The sequence below is a fragment of the Panthera leo genome, chromosome B3, assembly GCF_018350215.1.
Source record: "Panthera leo isolate Ple1 chromosome B3, P.leo_Ple1_pat1.1, whole genome shotgun sequence".
Taxonomy (NCBI): Eukaryota; Metazoa; Chordata; class Mammalia; order Carnivora; family Felidae; genus Panthera; species Panthera leo.
In genome coordinates, this window is record NC_056684.1 from 109853178 (window position 1) to 109875416 (window position 22239).

Here is a 22239-nt window from a genome sequence, read left to right on the forward strand (position 1 = left end):
TGGTACAGCTTTCAAATTACTACCTGTATAACCTGTTCTGCCTTACCCAGGTTGGAATTCTTACTATTAATTTGTTTAAGCCATAATCCGTTGTTAATATGATGCAATCTGGGTGTTCCTGCCATCTATCCACTTACCATGTTCAACTACCCATAGGTAACACTGAATGCCTGTTACTTGTCCTGCCCTCTGGCATCACAGTGAATACTAAGTATAGATTTTAGAATTTTTGTTTTTTCCATATCTGTTTTCTTTAAGACTAGATTTTACCTTGTGATATAATTATAGATCCTATCCTATCTTTTCAAAAAACTTTTTCCTTGGGATATCAATGTCAGCATTAAATATTGCATGAAGAAAATCATCTTTGATAGTGCCCCAAATGTACTTTTTGAAAGCCGTTAATCTGAGTAAATAGAAGGAACTAGAATGTTTTCACCAAGAAAAGGAAAAATTATTTATTTGGAAGGTAGACCATTTGGCAATTAATCTTTTTATGTTTTCAGAATTCAGCTGTGGAAATGGTTTTGTCAAAACAACTTTCTCTCAATGTTCAAGAAAGCATGAAAAACACTGACGATGAGCATAAAGTCAATGAGCTGCAAAATCAACCTTTAGAATTAGATGTCGTGTTAAGAAATGAACAATTAAAAGAGATAGAGGTATGGAAACAAGAAAAACATTGACAACATGATTGCATCATTTATCCAGTGCAATACAATATATTTTAATTACCAGAAACTTGCTTGTACAGAATGAAAAGTCTTATTTAACCTTTGCCTGATGATCAATTTGGTAACTATATAATTATGTACTAATCAGTAAGTTGTATAAATCTTTCCATTTAAAAAGTGGAAGAGTTTAATGAGCATTAGTCTTTTTCACGAAGTTCCTAAAAACTTATTCAGTAACACTATTTGGAGATTCTGACTTCTCACTTCTGTTCTTAGTCATATGTATTCTTCAGATTCTGATAAATTTATTTTATTTTTCCTAATTATCAACATTGCAGGGTACTTCTTTGTTTTTTTTACAGCGGTGTTTACCTAGCTGTGTTTATATATTTATGTACTTATAGGTATATAGTCTAAAAATCCAATACATGGCCATGTTTAAAAAAAAAAAAAAAATGACCCCTACAATTTTAGCTAAGTTTACATGACTGTAAACATGTATTTCAAACAGGAAAGAAGGGTGATGTATGTGAATTAAAAAAAAAAAAAAGTATCATATATAAAGGATATATATAAACGGAGTGTCTGCAAATGTAGAACAACCTGGAACAAAAAGAGAGAAATCTTCCTTTAGACACTACAGAACCTTTTAACACAATAGGAAGATCTAATTGCTATTAAATGCTAAGACAACTGTCAATTTCAGTCTAGATTTTAACATGATTCCAGTGAAAAAAAAAAGTCTTTTAATCTTTCAGCACCTTACTTTCTCTGTATGCAAATGAAATTTTTAAAACATATTCTTGGGATATAATGTTACTGGAAGGAAGGAAATTAATGAATGAGTGAATTTATATTTACTAATTTCCATGACTTGTTTTTAGGAATTATATGCCCAGTTGGACGCAAAGAAATCAGCCATTGAACCACTGGAACAAACTGAGTATCTCAATAAAGCAGAAACAAGTGCCTTGGTTCTTCACAACGCAGGGTATTCAGTGAACTATTTGGACAATCTGCTTCAGGCACTTATTACTTTGAAGAAAAATAAAGAAAGCCAATATTGTTTCCTTAAGGATTTTCAGGAATGCCTTGCTGCCATTGAATCCTCAGTGAAAGCCTTGTTGACAGAAAAGGAAAGTCTAAAAGTGTAAGTGTAAGAATTTAGGACTTGGGGCACCTGGGTGGCTCAGTCACTTAAGGGTCCGACTTCAGCTCAGTTCATGATTTCACAGTTGGTGGGTTCAGGTCCCACATGGGGCTCAGTGCTGACAGCTCAGAGCCTGGAGCCTGCAGCCTTCTTGGGATTCTGTGTCTCCCTCTGACTCTGCTCTTCCCCCGCTCATTCTCTCTCTCTCTCTCTCTTTCTCACTCAAAAATAAACATTAAAAAAAAAAAAAAAAGAAACAATTTAGGTCTTGCATTCTTTTTATTCAAGCACAGATAGGCTGCACTACCTTGGACAGGCCCAGGGTTTTAAGAGTTTATACTATGAGACGATATTATGATTTTAACAGTACAATATGGAAATTAATTACATACGGAAGCCATTGAAGAAAACTGTTGTTTCATGCAGTAAATTTTATATTATTTATATTAATTTTATAATTAAATTATGTTTTACAAATTAATTTCTTAAACAATTAATTCACACTATAAGTATCTTCCAAATGGATTTAAATTCTATGGAATTCAGCACTCTTTTTGTCAAGACTTTATTCTGAACTATGGGGTGGAAAGAAATATTCTATGTATACGCTTGTTCAGTATCAGCATAATTGGTTGAAATAGTTCGGAACCTACTGAATATATATCCATTCTAATGATTTCTTTTTACATATATATACTCTTTTTGGCTTTGAAGATAATAGCAAATGGTTTGTAGATACAGTCTTACTGTGTAAATACCTTGTCATTATTAAAAAGGTTGAGGCGGGCACCTGGCTGAGTCAGTCAGTGGAGCAAACAACTGTTGATCTCGGGGTTGTGAGTTCAAGCCTCACATTGGCTGTAGGGATAACTTTAAAAAAACATTTTTTTTTTTAAAGTAAAAAGTTTGATTTTGTACTTTTGCCTAAATGGGGTTTACTTTCAGTGATATCCCTTTGAGGAAACAATTTTATATTCAAAAGACGAGACTGATTATACTTTCTTATTCATTATTGTCGGTAAAATGGTAACAAAGTGGTTGGACATTGTGATAATTTCTTAGGCTTAGACTCACCTTTGTGCAAGTACTTTACAGTTACCAAGTCCTTTTACATATATATCGTTCCCTTCCCTCTTCACTCCCTTCCTGTGGTTCTGCATTTTTACGATACTTATTTTATAGGCGAGTTCTCTGTATTGTCACACACTAACTGAAAGCCACACTAAACAAGGTCCTGATTTTGATTTTAAAGACAGAATGCTTTTATAGACAACCTAATCTTCTCTTCTGTGAATTCAGAGCAGAATTAATTTCTTTTCATGAACTCTAACCTCATGTTGATGTATATTAATAAGCTCCATTTTTTTTCTTTCTCTAGGGGACCACTGGACAGTGCAGCCTATCTGGACAAAATGAAAAACTACCTGGCATCGATAGAAAAAGAGAAAGATTCTTTAAGCAAGATGAAAATTGAATGGGAAAATTTATCAAAGTGTGTGACTGACATGGATAAGAAGGTTTTGGAAAGCCAGATCCAGCAACTTGCACGTAGTTGGGAACAAGTACAACAGTTGGCTCAAAAGAAGTATTCTCAGCAAGTAGCAGAAAATGATGAATTTATACTTTTCATGCGTAAGATCCAAGACCTTGACGTTTCTCTGCAGCAACAGCAGCAGTTAGGGCTGAACTCTCCAGAAGAACAGGAGGGGAGCCCAGGCACAGTTGCCTTGGCCACTGAACTCCGGGCTATCAAGCAGAGATTTTTGGCTTTGAAGGGGCAAGCTGAATTTCAGATGGAGAGGATTTGGGGAGAAAAAGAAAAGAATACTTTGGAAGATGCAATGAATAATTTGCAGAAGCGATTGGAAGCCTCGGAGCCATTAAACACAGAGGTGGAAAATCAGATCAAGATGTGTGAAACAAGGACCAGGATGAGAGAGATTATCCTGTGGGTCAAGAATCTGCTAGGTGAACTCGCTCCTACCATTTCCCTTCTCCCAGATGACATACTTTCACAGATCAGAAAGTGCAAGATGACACATGATGGCATTCTGGATAAGCACCAAGCTGTGGAGTCCTTGGTTGAAGAGGTCAAAGATAATACTCCTAATCTTCCAGCAGATGAGAGCAATGATTTAAATCACCTCCTACAGGACTTACAGAATCAGTACCAAATGCTAGTTTTAAAGTCAACGGAAAGATCACAGCAATTAGAATTTAAATTGGAAGAAAGGAGCAGATTTTTTGCCGTAATAGAGAAGGTTCAGCTTTCACTTCAGGAAAATGAAGCACTGATAAATCCCAAGGTGAAAACAGCCTCCACAGAAACTGAACTAGAACATGAGCGTGTCACTTTGATGAGTTCTGAGAAGGAATTGCAAGAAGCAGAGAGTGTGATCTTGACCCACCTTCGGGAACAAACAGACATCTGTAAGGATCTAAATGTGTTTGAAAGATTATTTCTGGATGACCAGTTGAAAAACCTTAAGGCTAGAGCCCATAGAACGCAAAGATTAATTCAAAGTAAATGTAATGAAGTGGAACGCAAGATCCATTTTTACAGAGAATTTCATGAAAAAACATCTGTGCTTCAGAAGGAGGTTGACCATATACGGCACAACGAGCTGCTATTAAATCAAGAAATAAATCAAGATGTTGAAAAGGAGCTCTGTGGCCTTAAAGACCGACTCACTGGTATTCAGTCTAGTATCCTACAGGTACGGAAACTCAAAGAAGTGTTTGAGTGTATAGGACTAAGCTGGGATGGTTCCCAACTTGACCAATTACACACCCAAGTAGTTGAGAAAGAAAAGGAACTCGAGGAAAAAATTAAGCAGTTGGCAGACCATGTGGCAGACCGTGGCAGATATCAGGCATCACTAAGTAAATTGAGGGCTATGGACTTGCAAATTAAGAAAAGAGCCGAAGCAGTGCTAGAAATGCCCCAGACCTCACCAGAAAGCAGTTTGCTCGATGCTCAGATTTTGAATCGGAGAATTGAGAAAGCCATGTGCTTGTGTCAAGAGATACTAAAGACATTGAATGAAAGTAAGGCCTTTGATGACACCTTCAAAGAGAAAGAAATGCCGAGGATAAAGCTGTATGCAGAAGAAAATGACAAGTTACGCAAGGTTCTCCAAAACAGCATACTAAAATCCCAACCCAAAGAAGTGAATGAACAGAATTTTCAGGACAAACTGGAAGATTCCTTACATGTTTTGAAGCAGATAAAATCTCAGTTAGAGCAGCCTTTGCTTATAAATTTGGACATTGAACATATTCAAAATGAGAAGGATAATTGTGAAGCATTTCAAGAGCAAGTTCAGGCAGAAATGGATAGTGTGAAAGCTGTGACCATCATTGAGAAGCAAAGAGAAGAAAATTCTTCTGGAGCTAATGATGTGGAGGCAAAATTACGTGACATTGAAGATCTTCACATGCAGCTTGCCACAAGCCTTGATTTGCGCACAGTAGGTTTTTTTTTTTCAATTAGGTGGTTAATGCATTTCTTTTTATTGCATGGTTTTAGCTTTTACTCTAGGTAATATCTGTGCTTCTTAAGCAGTTATAGGTTCTACACGAACATTCTCCATAGAATAGCCATTTAAAAGACACTTGCGGTGGACCAGTTTACAATCCCACCTCAATTTACATCTAAATACAGTGCTTTATAGACAGGAAAGAGGAATGTGAAGCCTTTACTTCTATACCCCTGGCAACCCCTGTTGAGTTCAGGTGGAGTTTGGTTTTGGTTTGTTTGTATTTTTAGAAATAGTGAGGCATAGTAGAAGAAATATAGTGTAGAGAAAATAACATAAAATAATAACTCCGCATCCATTTAGAACTTACGGTGTCTGGGAACCGTGCTGAATACTGTGTTTTTAATCCTCATAGCAACTCTGTGGGGGGGGGGGGGTGTGCTATCATTAGCTCTATTTCAAAATAAGGAAATTTAAGTTCAGGAACATCAACAGTTTTCTCAGGCTCCTGCATCAGGAACAGAACAGGATTCGAGTCAAGGTCTGTCTGATTTTAGAGCTTGGGTCATCAAATGAAGGTTCATGGGCCAAATCTGCCCATGGTGCCTGATTTTGTAAATAAAGTTTTATTGTATCATGGCCATGCTCATTTCTTTAGAGAATGTCTATGGCTGCTTTCCTGCTACACCAGCAGGGTTGAGTAGTTGTCATAGTCCAGATGGCGGGCAAAGCCTAAAATATTTAGTCTGGCCCTCTACAAGAAAAGTTTGTTGACCTCTGGTGTTGTAGAATGAGTCCAACCTACTCCCTCCTTTTCCACAATAATTAGGAGAGATAGCTTAGGCGTTGCTGGAACACTTGTACTTAATATAATGCCTTTCACTGTGTTTTCAGAATTGTCACATTAAACTTATAGAATGGGGAAATGAACTCCCTTCACTGATTTAAAGACTTATTAGATAATATTTCAATATTTGATAGGTATAAACGCTATAGAAATGTAAGGTCATACTGTGAATCCTAATATGTTTAAATTGATACTTAACAAATGTTGAGTAAATTCAGTACTTCTTCATTTGATTTTAATACAGTTTCCAGGAACGATGACATAAATCTCTAAAATAATAGGATTGGAGCTGGACTGGAAGGGACCTTTAAAGTTATTTACATCAACTATTTGTTATTTCAGCAAGAAGACTATGGTCTGGATACGTTAAGTGATTTGTTCAAAACTGAAATTAGTGGCAGAGCCATTTATTTGAAAACACAAGAAATTTTGGCGAGGGTGTGTTTTCTTTTTATGCCCCCAACAAATATTGGTTAAAGTTACACACATTAAATATATGCAATTGCTTTATTTAGTTCATAGTCTAATATAAGAGTTCTAGAACAGGAATACGTATCATTAGACATGATGCCTGAGATGTATTTTTGAATTTAGAGTAGATTTAGCAAATCTGGAAGCAGTTTTTCTTTATGCAAACAAAAAGTTATTGGTCTTTATGTGCTAGCATAATGTTGCCAAACTAAGTAGGAGACGCTAACCCTTGTAAGACCCAGACATCTTATGAATGCACTACAAAAATTCAAGAATGATAAAAATCCCCAAAGTTTGCTAGCTTTGTCACAGTGTTTCATCTCCTATTCACCAGGATGTCTTGAATGATGCTTATGAAAGTTTGACACGCTATAACGAGGCAGTCACTAGGGCGATGGGGATCCTTACTGCCCGTGAAGCCATTATTGCATCCCGTAGAATAGACCTTGCTGATCCAGAAGAATCGCTGGAGATATCTCACTGGAAACAAGAGGAGTTGCAATCCACAATAGCAGACATCCAGGACCTTACTGAGAAATTGGGGATTGTATCCAGCCCTGAAGCCAAACAACAACTCCAGTGTACTATACACGGATTAGTTTTGAAGGACTCAGCCGTGAGGGAGGCAGCCAAAATAAAGGAAGCTGAAATAGAAGGGTAGGTACTTCTTTCTAAAGGTAATGCTTTAAGAACAAAATTAAGGTTTATTTTTCTTTATAGTTAACATTTACAAATTGGGAATAATTTGGAAAATATGGAAAACTTTAAAAATCACTACCTGCATGGGGCGCCTGGGTGGCTCAGTCTGTTGGGTGTCCGACTTCGGCTGAGGTCATGATCTAACGGTTCATGGTTCGAGCCTGGCATCCGGCTCTGTGCTGACAGCTCGGAGCTTGGGGCCTGCTTTGGATTCCCTCTCTCTCTGCCCCTCCCCTGCTCATGCTCTGTCTCTCTGTCTCTCAAGAATGAATAAACGTTAAAAAAAATTTTCTTTTTAAATCACTATCTATAGAAAACCACAGCAAATATTTTATTGTATTTATTTTACCTTTTTCCTTATTTAATGTTGAATACATACAACAGAATGCTTATAAAAGTCTGCATATGATATAAAGGATGATAATAAAATAAACAGCTTTGTCCCTAAAGGTTCAAAGGTAAACATCATGACTTTTGACTTCTCTTGTGCGGTCCTTTCTTCTCCTCAGAATTAATCATTATCCCCAATATTTTATTTGCCACTTTCTTTCCTTTTTAAAATATTTTTTTCTATGTGTTTATGCTTCATTTTCATGTACGTGTGTTCCTCTGTCACCTCATTTTTTTCAAACTCATCATTTTGATGCTGAAGTTTATTCATGTTCTTGTCTATAGCAAAATTCAGTTACCTAGCTATTGATAGACATTTGAGTTTTTCTACTTTTTGCCTTCACAACTAGTGCCAATAGGAACATTTTTAAATGCGAGAGGTTCACTTGAATAGTTACTGAGGATTCTGGTGTTGAGTCAAAAGGTAGGCACACCTCACATTTTAAATTCCAAATAATTTTACCTACTTCTACTCAGACTAGTGTTCGACAACATAGTCTATTCCAAATGTTTCATATCTTCGCCAGTCCTCGATGTTGGGAGATTTAAGTTTTGCCAGTCTGATGGATGAAAAGTGGTATTTCATTATGGTTTTAATTTGCATCTCTATTATATTAATGTGTTTGAGCCCCTTTATTGAATATTTCTTGGGCATTCATATTTCATCTTCGGAAAGATGCCTGTCCAAGCCATTGCCCAATTTTTATTGGGTTGCCCATACTTTTTCTTATTAATTTGTGGAGATGTATGCGATATTTTGCAGGCTGGTCCTTTGTGGTTATATATATTATAAATATATATTTTACAGAGAAAATTTCCTATTTAAAACCTATCCTGGGTTGAGGCTTTATCCTCTGTCCCCTCAGCGTTCCAGGAAAAGGTTAATAAAACTGAAACTCAGCAAATGCCCTCAAAGTCTTTGTCCCTAAAGCTCAGCTTGTTTCTCTGTATTTCCACGTCCATATAGTTTGGGAGCCTCTGAATATTTCTTACTTCCTTTCTAGTTCATTATTATATTTTAATTTTAAAATATATATTTGATACTAAAGTTTTAATTGGTTTCAGTGAGAGACTGAGACTGTATCAATTTTATACACATAACTGTATTCATAGTTTTTTAATACATCAGAACACTACCCTACATAAAAAGATGCTGCTTATCCTTTACTTTAAAACATGTGTTCTTTTCCTTATTGTAACAAAACTTCACAAAAGTAATTGTATTTGCTATTAAATATTTTACAAAATGGATGGTTGTAATTTACTTAGCTATATCTTTTGTTACGTATAAGGTATGTTCCAATTTTTGACATTTTTAATTTTTTAATTATTTATTTGTTTTTGAGAGAGAGCATGCTTGTGAGTAGGGGAGGGGCAGAGAGAGAAGGAGAGAGAGAATCTTAAGCAGACTCCACACTCAGCACGGAGCCTGATGTGGGGCTCAGTCTTACGACCCTGAGATCATGACCTGAGTGGAAATCAAGAGTTGTGCGCTTAACTGACTGAACCACCCAGGCACCCCTGCTATTTTAATTAACAGTTTAATAAGTAAAAAGATTTTAGTGTGTAAAAGGTTTTATCAGGTTTAGAATAAATTCCTACTGTGAGGATTAATTCCTTAAGACAAATTGCAGAAGTTGGGTTAATGGCTCAAAAGATATGAGCATTTTTAAGACTGAGTGGTTTTTGTAAGAATTGTACCAATTTATATCTCATTTGCAGTGTTTGAGAGTGCAGCTTTACAATTTACGTGTTTTGAGGAAAGTCTTATCTGCCTGTTCAAGTTTGCATTAAAAGTCTTATGCAGGTCCCTGTGAGGAAGAGGTAATCAATAAAAATTTGGTGTAATACGCTGAATAAGAAAAAGAGAATTACATTCTGTTTTTTATTAAGTGTTCAGAATTCATTCTGGGTAATCCAGAATATATTATACTAAATAAAATTTAATATCCTTTCTTTTTTCCTAACGGTGCTTTATAGGTGTCTCGAGAATTACAAATGCTATAGGAAAATTAAAGAGAAAATTTGCACTCACCTCAGTCAAATGGAGACAGTTCTTGGGCAGTCCATGTTCCCGTTGCCGGTGTCTTACAAGGAAGCTTTAGAGCGCTTGGAACAGAGCAAGGTAATAGTATTTGCAAATCTCCAGTAAGATTTGATGCAGAAAATTGGCAGAAAGAACAGGTGGCGACAGCAGGGAATGTGGCTCTGTTATGACCCACAGAAATCTCCCACCTGAATTGGACACTCAAAACACCCCAAACCAAAAGCCGAGGGGAACCATGAAACAGTGGTTCTGAGAGATTTCATGGGTTGGATTCACAGGACTGTAGCAAACTCGTAGCAGATTGTTCTTAGTGATCATTCTTTCTGAAGCTTTACCTTTCTTGTTATTTTGTTGGATGTTGCTGGATCAATGACAGAATTTAATGCAACTATCGTTAAGTCTAAACTCTGGCTACTTCTTATTATTACTGCGCAATTTTTGTTTTTGCTTCTTTTCATCTTAAAATCTATGGTATTACGTTATTAGGATTTGAATGAAAGCATTCTGAGTCATCTGTGCTTAATACCTACCACATATCAACAAACAAACAGATACATATACAAAAACCCGAAATAATACATTGGTGGTTGATAAGTATTGTTCAGATTAACTACCTAGTAAGATGTGAGACTAACATTAAAATAACAATGATCTTTTAAGAAATCGACCTTTCAAAACACTTTCTTTTTGTCACCATAGTTCCAAATTCATGTGCAACCCAGTAATACTTAAGGCAGTTCTAATCTGTCTTAAATTGGCTTCCAAAAGGACCAACAAATAGATCAGATAACACTTGGGGATGACTGAGAATCAATTCCTCAAGATTGTAAGAAGTTCATAAGTTTCAGAAAGATCAATAGACCTTATATTCCTCCTCTTCCTTTTCTTTCCTAAGGCCTTGGGGTCAAATCTTACATCAACCAAAGAAGAGTTAATGAAACTACGCCGGGTCCACAGACACATAAGACCCGTGTGCACAGACAGCGACGACGTGTGTCTGCTCAGAACCACATCAGCTCTGTGGGACAAATGGTTGAGTTTGCTAGAGGCTGCCAAAGAGTGGGAGATTTGGTGTGAAGAACTAAAGTGGGAGTGGAAATTTGTCAGTGAAGAAGTAAGTGCTTCATTTTCAACATTATAACCAGTTTCCTAACAATTGTCATCTACATTGTTGTGCTACTTGGTGGTTTGTTTTTATATAAAACAAGTCCTCAACCGGTACCCTTTGTTCACACCACAGGCACGTAGCACATAAATGTTCATAGAGGTCAGGTCCTAGTAAAATCATCTCCAAGAAATGGCTCAAATTCTTTCTTAAAAGTGCCAATGTTTTTGGCATTAGGTAATACTTATAAATAAGTATTTGCTCATTGGAGCTTTAAAATCTTTATTGTACCTATAAATTAACCCCTCTTAAAAATAACTGTCTTGGCGTGCCTGGGTGGCTGAGTCGGTTAAGCATCCGACGCTTGTTTTTGGCTCAGATCATGATCTTAGGGTTGTGAGATCGAATCCTGCTTCAGCTCACTGCTGGACATGGAGACTACTTGAGATTCTCTCTCTGTCTCTCTCTCTTTTTCCTTCTCTCTCTCTCTCTCTCTCTCTCTCTCGGTCCCTCCCCTGCTCATGCTTGCTCTCTCATAGTCTCTCTCTCTCAAAAAAAAAAAAAAAATGTCTTTACATAACACCAAAGGTTAGAATTAGGTAATATTCACAATAACCAACTGATTTTGAATTTAACTACTTATTAGCTATGGAAATTAATTCTAATGGTTAAAGTATGGACTTAAAAATATGTATGATACTCTTTCTGAAAACCTTCTTAAAGAAAATCTCCATAATAGGGGTGCCAGGATGGCTCAGTTAAACGTCTGACTCTTGATTTTGGCTCAGGTCATGATCTTGGGGTCACGGAATTGAGCCGCATGTACGGCTCCAAGATGACAGCATGGAGCTTGCTTGGGATTCTCTCTCTTTCCCTCTCTCTCTCTGCCCCTTCCCTGCTTGCCTTCTCTCTCTTTCTCTCTCAAAATAAATAAATAAACTAAAAAAAAAAAAAAAAACCCTCCATAATATATATCAATCACAGATGTTAATTTAAGCATGATTCAGGATTTAGGCCATCACATATATTTAGAAAGGAAATTTAAAAATAGTATAAAATTATCTTCGGGTGTTCTTTAATCTATCAGGTATAAATGAAGTACAAATCAGAACATTAAATGAAAACCTTTCTCTCTTATTCATGTCAAAATTCCTGCTAACTTTACTTAAGAGAGAAATATAATGAATCAGTACTTGATTTGGGATAGAAATGTTTAGCACTGGCATATTTTCCTGCTTAAAACTTGATCTTCCTGCCTTTTGCCTCATTGCATCCGAGAGAGCACGATAGGTCACCAGCAGCTCTACTGAAGCCATGGGAGAAAATTCGGCCAGGGTCTTCATTCTTGCCCTGTCTGCTCAAACTGGCACATCTGATCCAGAAATAATGGCCTCAGTAATAATTGCCTAGTAAATAATTGCCACCAGTGTTTCCGTCAGTATGGAGAGGATATAGGCTTCGTCAAGGTGGATTAAGTGAACTTCCTTAAATGAGTCATCCAAGATACCTACCTTACTGCAGCATAATAAAATAATATAAAGAAAAAAGAAAGAAAAATACTGATATTCTTTTTTCTTTTTTTAATTTTTTCAATGTTTATTTTTTGAGAGAGAGAGAGGACAAGTCGGGGAGGGGCAGAGAGAGAGAGAGAGGGACACACAGAATCCGAAGCAGGCTCCAGGCTCTGAGCTGTCAGCCCAGAGTCGGACACAGGGCCTGAACTCACAGACCTCCAGATCATGACCTGACCTGAAGTTGGACCCTTAACCGACTGAGCCACCCAGCCGCCCCTAAATACTTGATATTCTGGAAATGAATAATATTTTGGTAGTGCTGGTAGGGTGTGGTTAGTACATAGACTCTTGAATGTTACAACTCTAAGAAACTTTGTAAATTTCACTTTTTAGCCGAGCTGCTAGCCCCCATCTTTCCCGTCCGTACTGGCACTGTTTATTGGACAGGAGGCTGTGTCCCACCAAATCCTTGCATTGCTCTCAAGAGTTAAATATTATTGCGATGTCGTTGATGGGGATACGGAGGCACCGAGAGATTTCTGATGACACGAGACCTCCCAGGTGGCGATTGAGCTGGGGCTGCGGGACTGGGGCCACAGCTGTTGTGCTCACTGCTGTCACTTTAGAATCTGACCGGGGCCTTGCACTTAGTGGGCAGTTAGTAAACATTTCTTGAGTGACAGCTCTTATTCAAACCCAGGTCTAGGGTAATCCTGAGCTTTTATTCTTTCTATTTTACTATATTGTCTTTCTATCAGTGTACACCCATTTGCAATTATATTGTATTAATTCAGACCCCGTTCATTTAGAGCTTTGTAATTATTCATCGAAGCATTTGACAATATTTGCTGGCAGAATGTGTTTTTCAGAGCATCACAAACAAAATATGCCCTCATGTAGTAATAGGAACAACCACTCCAACACATGATGGGCTGGTACGGAGCGTGTGTTGGGCACAGTTCTAAGCACGTTATATGTATTATCATTTACCTTCACAAGAATCCTATGAGGTAATTATTTTTATTTTATCCTCATTTTGTAGACGAGGAAAGTGAGACACAGTCAGATGGAGTTACTTGCCCAAATTCACAAGTGAATGGTAGAAGAGGATTCAAACTTACACTCTGGTTAGGGGCACCTGGGTGGCTCAATTGGTCAAGTGTCCGACTCTGGATTTTGGCCCAGGTTGTGATCTCATGCTTCATGAGATCAAGCCCTACCTTGGGCTCCATGCTGACCATGCAGACCCTGTTTGGGATTCTCTCTCTTTCCCCTGTCTCTCTGCCTCTCCTGTGCTCGTGCCCTCACTGTCTCAAAATAAATAAGTAAACATTAAAAAAATGTCTCAAAAAGAACTGGGTGACCACGTAACCAACCTGCGCAAGATGGGGGCTCCCGAACCTGGCATGGCACAGTATCTCTTTGACAAGCACACCTTGGGAAACAGTGATAATGAGAGCTAAGCCTTAGGCTGTCTTCCCATCGCCACACGGGTGACTTCCCTGGTCACCGAGGCAGTGCATGCGTGTTGGGGTTACCTTTCCCTTTTCTAGAAGTTGTACCAAAACATCTACTTAACTTCTTTCATTTGTAGCATTCCTTCAAATAAAGTAATTTGGTACCCCCCCCCCCAAAAAAATGTCTCAAACTTACACTCTGGTATTTAACCACAAAACCATCAGCTTAAATGATATTTACGCACACCAAATTGATGTAGGATTTTAAAATTGCTTGTATCCAGGGGCACCAGGGTGGCTCAGTCGGTTAAGTGTCTGACTCTTGATTTTTGGCTCAGGTCATGATCTCACGGTTTGTGGGATCAAGCCCCTAACTGGGCTGTCTGCTGACCGTGCAGAGCCTTCTTGGGATTCTCTCTCTCCCTCGCTCCCTGCCCCTCCCCCACTGTGTTCACTCTCTTTCTCAAAATAAAAATGAAAACCTAAAATAGCTTGTATCCATTCAATAAAAATTGTATCATCTAAACACTTGTACACGCAAGGTTCTATTGGCATGGTTGGTGCTTTTGTGTGTGACAGAATGAATTTCTTTTTTTAAGACATTACGATAATCCCGTATCTGTATGGGATAAAGGTTTTGTATAAGCAGATTTTCAAAAACTTAAAACTCTGTTTACTTGTATATTTTGAAAAATAAATTTAAATTTTGATTTACCTTTTTTCCCCCTAAAATTTTACCTTCCTATTCTCTTAAACAGAATCTGCTTGATTTAATTATTCGTTTCTGGTTATTCAGAGTCATCATTTTTGCTTTGGTGATCATAATGTGCTAAAGTCCTGTCTCGAAAGATAATTGAAGGTAGAAAGCTGGCTTCTTCCCCATGAACCCAAAGTCCAAAAGACTTTTACTGGTTCCTAAATCTCCTGGTTATGAGTATTTCAGTCTCTTTCACTCTGTTTACTTATGGTGCAACTAGGGCTCCTTCTCCCTTTCTGGACTCTATAATTGACTGTGAATCTAAAAGTTTTATAACCAATATTATTAGAATTCTGTGTCCAAAGGAAATCATTCAGGTGGAAGAATGAATACATAATTTTTGTGGCAACTATTTTACTGATTTGGGAGCTGTCTTTATCCTTTTTAGCATAAAGTCTGTTGAATTTTGATGAACACAGGCACATGATCACCAACAAAATGAAGATATAGAACATGCTCATCACTCCAGATAGTTCCCTTGTGCACCTCTGTAATCAGTCCCTTCTATCACCTCCAGCCCCTGGCAACCATTAATCTGTCTTGCCATTTCCAGAATGTCATATAAATGGACTGGGATAGTTTGTGCCTTTTGAGTGTGGCATTTTTTCACTGAGCATAATGCATGGGAGATGCATTCATATTGCTGCTTGTATCAATAGTTCATTTCTTTTTCTTCCTGAGTAATACTGGGTTGGGTGCATGTATGACAGTTTGATTATCCATCACAAGTTGAAGAATGGCCTGGCTTTTGAGTACAATTATTGCCCCAATAAAAATGATTTCCCTCCTTAATCACTTACCAACTTACAGCGGACGACAGAGCCTGAGATGAGGCTTGCAGGCAGGTGGTTTATTTTGGAAAGTGATCTCCAGGAACAGGTGTGGGGGACGAGGGGAACTGGAACTGGGAAGGTCAGGCCTTCAGTTGCTTTACTCTTATTGGGTCATGGTTGCTGTTGTTGCTCTTCATGGAAGCGCCAAGAGATGTTCCATTAAGTTCTAGATTACAGACCTACTTTTTTCCACCCTGATGTGTATTCGAGACCCTAGATACCATTATCTCTGACACTACAGCACGTCCTTTCTTTGCCTGCTGGTTCCCTGGCAGGGAGGTTGCCAGACATCCCAGTGGAACCCTTCTATCTCATTCCCTGGTGGAAGTGTGGCTGCCTGCCTGAGAACCAGCACTTCTGATGCAACTGAATTCAGGTTTGAGGTGATGGAAAGCATACATTCCATAACTGGGTCTTTTGAGAGGCCAGCCTATACCTACACCCTACAGTGACCCGGGGACTCAACTGGGTCGTATGGCCCAAGTGGCAGGGCAGTTTATCCCATAATCTGACCCTAGAGCAGTGCCTCTTTTTGTCCAGACCCCCCTCAAGCTTGGCAGCATTCTGATAAATGGAGCTGAGTAATATTCTGAAGTATAGCATATGCTGCCTCCAAAATCTCAGTGGGCAAATCCAGTGCTTTCTTAGTGGTAGAGACATAAGACGGAACAACTTGAGCTTTACGCCATGGAATTCTGGCAGGCGCTCGACCACTGAGCTCCTGGAAACTTAATTTATGCTGGAATTGCTAAATTCTCACAGGCTTTACGTTCGACCCTTTGGCAGGTTTTCGTTTATCATTTCAATGAGCGTGATATCAGAAAGGTAGTTGACCAGAGTGCTACTCTGTACTGTCCAGATTGCAAGGTGCCTGACTTGAGTTTGGATGTCAGGGCGGGAGAGTTAACAATGCTGCTGGGGCAGAATGTGGTGACTGTGGGGTACAGCTGAGGTGAGGACCACAGGGTCTGAAGAGGTGTGTGGAGGGATCTGATTTTCTGTGTCTTCATTCTGAGTTCAAGGATGACGGGACTCCATTTTGCAGACATGTGATGTATTAGGTTATGTAGTTCTGGGTTCTGCACATAGCCATGTTGATAAATACATGATTAGTCAGGACTGCTTTCCCTTTGGCATGGGTGTTAGGGGCATGAGGAAGTACCAGACTTACTTTTTTGGGCATGTAGGAATGGGATGTGAAAGAGAAGTCACCTGTCGAAAAATTATCCAGCAGTCACCCAACCTCTTAGTAGTTGCAATTTGGTGAAGCTCATTCGAACTGCCTTATAGGTGTTTCAGAAGAGATAACTGCTTTGTGCAATGGAAATCTGAAGGAGAGGAAAATTATTTATGAAAATACTCAGCAGGGTTTCCTTCAGCTCACAATAGCAGTATTTCATAGTAATCACATATCTACATGATCGATCGCTGGGAGCTATGGAATTCCAAAAGCAGAGGAATAATATTCCCAGCTATAGGAAGACGGATGCTACTTCGAGTGAGGATATGGCATCAGGAACCCTTTGAAGGGCCAGTGCACAAAAATTATGGTTCCCAAGGTATGCTTCAGCTCCTGAGGCGATCCAAGTACAGTTTAGTTATTTTAGTTCTCTCTCTCTCTCTCTCTCTCTTTTTTTTTTTTTTTTTTTTTTTGTTTATTGAATTAGATTGAACGAGAAGCAATTATTTTAGATAACCTTCAAGAAGATCTCCCTGAAATTTCTAAAACAAAAGAGGCGGCCACCACAGAGGAGCTCTGTGAGCTGCTAGACTGTTTATGCCGTTACCAAGAAAATGTGGAGAAGCAGCAGCTATTACTGACCTTACTTCTTCAGCGCCTAAGAAGTATCCAGAATGCTCCCCAAAGCTTACAGGCTATAGAAACTGGTCCAGCATTTCAAGAGATTACATCGATGCAAGAACGATGCAACAAGTAAGTCTTATGAAAAACTATTAAGACAACGTGCTTGCTGACTCAGGCTTAAAATTTAGAGAATATTGGCTATTGAAAATATAAAAATATAGAATAATGACAAATGGTATGATGGAATTGCGTTAACACAGAAAAGTATACAGTGTTGGCAATGTATATCCACTGTGGAAACTATTACGATGGTTCTTCAGAAGATTCAAAATAGAATTACCCCAGGATCCAGTAACTCCACTATTAAGTATCTACCCGGGGAAAATGAAAACATTAACTCTAAAAGATACATGCACCTCTATGTTTATTGCAGCATTATATACAGTAGCCAAGACGTGGAAGCAACCTAAGTGTCCATCGATAGACGAATAGATAAGGAAAATGTGGTATATGTGTGCAACAGAATACTACACAGCCTTAAAGAAGGATGAGGTTGGGCCATTTGAGACAACATGGATGGACCTAGAGGGTATTATGCTAAGTGAAATAAGTCAGCCTGAGAAAGACAAATACTGAGAAAGACAAATGTGATTCCACTCATAAATGGAATCTTTAAAAAAAAAAAAAAAGTATAAATGAACACAAAGCAGAACCAGAGGGGAGGTGGGTGGGGGGTGGGCAAAATGAGTGAAGGGGAGTGGGAGGTACAGGCCTTTAGTTATGGAATCGGTAAGTCTGGGAATAAAAAGCAGAGCATAAGGAATGTAGTCAATATTGTAACAGTGATGTAACAGGATAGTTGGGGTGAGTGTAGTATAATGTATAAACCTATCAAATCAGTAAGTTGTACACCTGAAACTAATGTAACATTGCGTGTCAACTATACTCAAAGAAGGGGGGGGTGGTGTGGATGGAAAAGATCAGTAACAATGATGAAAACCAGTCCATATTCTCTATCCTGGTATTATTGAGGATGAATAGCCGTTGAGTTTTTTTACTCATGATTGCTTTTTTTTTTTTTTCTATTTTTGTAACACATATTCATTACAGGTGGTTCAGGGAATGTGGAAAATTATAAAGGTTAATATAACCCCCCTCTTTAATTTTATCATTCAACAACAATCACTGCCAATCACTTACCTTTTTTTGTTATAATTCTATTTTTAAACAAATTATGATAGTACTATATTGTTTCGTTGCGTGCTAAATCATTTATCAGCATATCATGTTAGTTTTCCTATGCCATTAAATGTTCCTTAAAACATAATTATGTAATATTTCACCATGTGAATATACCATAATTTATTTAACCAAACTCCTATTATGGAATCTTTAAATTATACATGGTTTTTACTTTTATAAAAACATTGTCGTGAGGGGGCTTCTGGGTGGCTCAGTCGGTTAAGCGTCCGACTTCGGCTCAGGTCATGATCTTGCCATTCAGAGCTCGACCCCTGAATCGGGCTCTGTGCTGACAACTCAGAGCCTGGAGCCTGGTTCAAATTCTGTGTCTCCCTCTCTCTCTCTGCCCCTCCCTTGCTTGTGCTCTGTCTCTGTCTCTCTCTCTCTCTCTCTCTCTGAAAAATAAGTAAACATTAAAAAGAAACCACTGTAGTGAATCTTCTTATGCCAGAATCTCTGCATCTGTGATTAATTCTTTGAGAAAGACACCAAGAAGCAGAATCAGTGGGTCAAAGGATATAATATGTTTATGGCTAGAAATACTTACCAAATAGCTCTCAGGAAAGACTGTACCCTCTTAAATTCCTCTACTGATATGGTAGTTACATCCACAGCAAATGGGGTCATCTGTCCCCAAGAGCCCACCCATGCATGACTCCATTCTCACCTCTTAAGTCATATTCAGTTGAACTGACAGATCATGTGGAGGAAAGTCAGATGGAGACAGCAGTTGGAATGTAAAGTGTGAAAAGAGGATTTTTTTTAAAGTTTATTTACTGAGAGAGAGAGAGAGAGAGAGAGAGAGAGAGAGAGAATAAGAGCAGGAGCAGGGGAGGGGCAGAGAGAGACTGAGACAGAGAGAATCCCAAACAGGCTCCTCACTGTCAGCACAGAGCCTGATGCGGGGCTCAAACTCACAAACTGTGAGACCACGACCTGAGCCTAAATCCAGAATCAGGTGCTTAACCAACTGAACCACCCAGGAGCCCCCAAAAGAGGATATTTTGAGATGAACGTTTGGAGAGGCTTTTGACTGAGTGATAGAATTTGGTATATGTTTGTATATGTAGTATATAAACCACTGAAAATTGGTACTTTTCTCTCAGGAAAAATAATCTTCTTTTGCGAACTGTGCCGACATTGTGTTAATTGTTGAAATAAAAATTATTTCCCAAGACAGCAGGATAAGAACAATTTTATTTTGATGTTATGTTAGGCTTTTTCAGAAAGCTCAAGAAAATAAGGAATTGGTGGAGAATGAAACCCAAGAAAGACATTCCTTCACAAAAGAAATAATTACTTTGAAGAATTTATTTCAACAGACCGCAACTTCCTTCCAAAATATGGAATTACACGACCACCCAGAAAAGGCAGAACAGTTCGAGGTGAGTGAGGAATGAAGTGAGGAAACAGTGAATGTGGCTGATACAGGTCTGCAGTCTTGAATGCAAATTCCTTGGGGCAGGGGTAACTCTGTGACTGGAGTGGAGGGAGTGGCCCAGGAGAGAGGAAAGCACGGGCAAAGGCCCCGTGGCATGGTGGGGCCAAGCCACAGGGGAAGATCAGTGTGGTTGGAGTGCAGAGAAGCGTTGCAGGATTTTTCACCTCAATACCTGGGATTCATCGTCTCGCCGCTTTGAAGAATGAAGAGGTGGACACAGAATGAACAGCAGGCAAAAGTTTATTAGGGTCTAAGATTAGAAAGTCAGAATAGTATGAAAGCTCTCTTTACAGAGAAGGGGCATTTGAAGGTGAATGCTCCCAACTGTAGGCAAGGGCCTTTGTTTTACAACGTTCTGGACGCTCCCCTCTTTTCTTCCCCTTGTTCGCTCTCAGTTTCTGTCCTTATTGGCTTGATGCTCTAGGTGCTTGGGTTGTCCATTCCTGATTGGCCCAATTCCATTGTATGAGGGGAGATCTATGGCCATATCATTTCTTGCGGGTCAAATGTTTTATGGTCTACTACTTACTTTCAGTCAGGTCTTTTGTCAAATTCCTGAGGGAAACCTGAGGGGGAGGGGAATAGGTGGTACCTGTTACATTCTTAAGAGGAACCTTATGCCCCAGGGGGTTTGCTGTGGTCAGACACCCCCAGCATTGTTCCAAAATGTGCTTTTCCCCCACCCTGGGACCTCGGTCCTAACCTTTTCCTCTCGGCCTACTGAATCTTGTCTTTTCCTATCACAGTAGAGAGCAGGGAGGTAGGCCGATCTGGACCCAGCAGTCCTGCTTCAACCCCTTTTCAGGCGTGTTTGGTGAACAGGGGTCTCAGAGCATTTATTGAGTAGGGTGTTAGACTACTGCCTTTAGTAGGATGTACTACTTACCTCTGATATAGGTGCCACCGTATTGACTCACAACACTTTTGATACCAAATGTGTGGAGTTTCTTCCCCAAGTCTCTGGAAAGCAATGATTCAATTCAATTCAATTCAATTCAATTCAATTCAATTCAATTCAATTCTAACATTAACTAGCAGGAGTTAGCACAGACCACGCAGATTAAAGGCTCACTCCCAGCTCACTCCCACAAGACCCCCCCCCCCCCTTCAGATGCTAATCACAAGTTCTGGCCCTCCTGTACTTCTGACAGACTGGCTATCAATCAGGGGTTCCCACTACCCCTTCCTCAGGGTTAATGATTTACTAGAATGGCTTGCAGAAGTCAGGAAAGCACTTTACTATTACTGGTTTGTTATAAAGAATGCAACTCAGGATCCGTCGATAAGAGATGCATAGACCGAGGTAAGGGTGAAGAGCCTCCAAGCCCTCTCTGAGTGTGCCGCTCTCCCAGCACCAACTCCAGACTCTCCAGACCTCATCGATTAGGGTTTTTTATGGTGGTCCCATTATGCAGGCACGATTGATTAAATCGCTGGCCATTGATGATTAACTCAATCTCTAGCACCTGGCCCCACCCTAGGGGATTGGGAAATGGGGCTGGAAGTTCACTTGATTGGTTCCTCGGGCAAGCAGCCCCGCCCCCCATCGAGAATCTATCTGGGGAGCCCCCCAGAAGTCACTTATTAGCATAAGCTCAGGTATAGTTGAAAAGGGCTTGTTATGAATAACGAAACGCACTCCTTTACTCCTATCCCAGAAATCCCAAGGGCCTTAGAAACTGCTCAGGAACCAGGGCTGAAGACGAACTGTATCTCTTAAATCACAGTATCCTAAGGGCTGTGCACATGCCTCCGTGTCATTTGGGACCTCATGTCTTTTAGAATGATTCCAGTCCAATGGTAACAAGCAAAACAGACATTTGGAAGTTACTCAAAAATCACGTGTGGTTGTTAACCATTGCTCAGTGTTGGTAGAGGGAATTTACTCTCCCTCAGTCTTCATGGAGAACCCATCCAAGTGTAGCTCTATATTCTCTGACTAGGTCTAGATAAAACCGGACGGCACTGTACTTCAAACCCCACCTTTGTCTGAATGGCATTGTTCTCTAACTTTCTGCCTCTGGATTTGTTCTCTGCCGAGGGTAAAGAAAAGGAAAACAGTGACACATCACGGAGTCATTCAAAATTGTAATCATTCTTCAGTGCGGTGACTCAACCTATTAACACAGATAATGCTACTGAACAGTTACTGTAAAAACAAAACAAACCCCCCAAAAGCCACAGTAAAGTCAAGAAGTATTTTTCCACTGGATCTTTGGGAGACTTTCCCAAACAAATGAGTTTCTCCTTTATAATTAGTGCAGGAGAACGTAGATCAGATTTTGTTTCTAGGCCACAACCAATAGACTATTTGTTCAGGTTTCTTTTA

The 22239-nt window shown here is 39.2% G+C and overlaps 1 protein-coding gene and 1 pseudogene across 3 annotated transcripts in view; both read left to right on the plus strand.

Annotated features, from left to right (window-relative positions):
- The window catches only part of SYNE2 (spectrin repeat containing nuclear envelope protein 2), a 282344-nt gene that overhangs the window by 123475 nt on the left and 136630 nt on the right, over positions 1–22239 (plus strand). For all 3 annotated transcript variants that reach the window (XM_042943457.1, XM_042943458.1, XM_042943459.1), the window contains 8 exons: positions 507–662; positions 1559–1824; positions 3203–5294; positions 6956–7278; positions 9691–9835; positions 10653–10871; positions 17091–17356; positions 19686–19854. In XM_042943457.1, coding sequence (XP_042799391.1) covers positions 507–662; positions 1559–1824; positions 3203–5294; positions 6956–7278; positions 9691–9835; positions 10653–10871; positions 17091–17356; positions 19686–19854 — 3636 coding nt within the window. The remainder of the gene's footprint in view (positions 1–506; positions 663–1558; positions 1825–3202; positions 5295–6955; positions 7279–9690; positions 9836–10652; positions 10872–17090; positions 17357–19685; positions 19855–22239) is intronic.
- On the plus strand, positions 11084–12380 carry LOC122221352 (annotated as a pseudogene).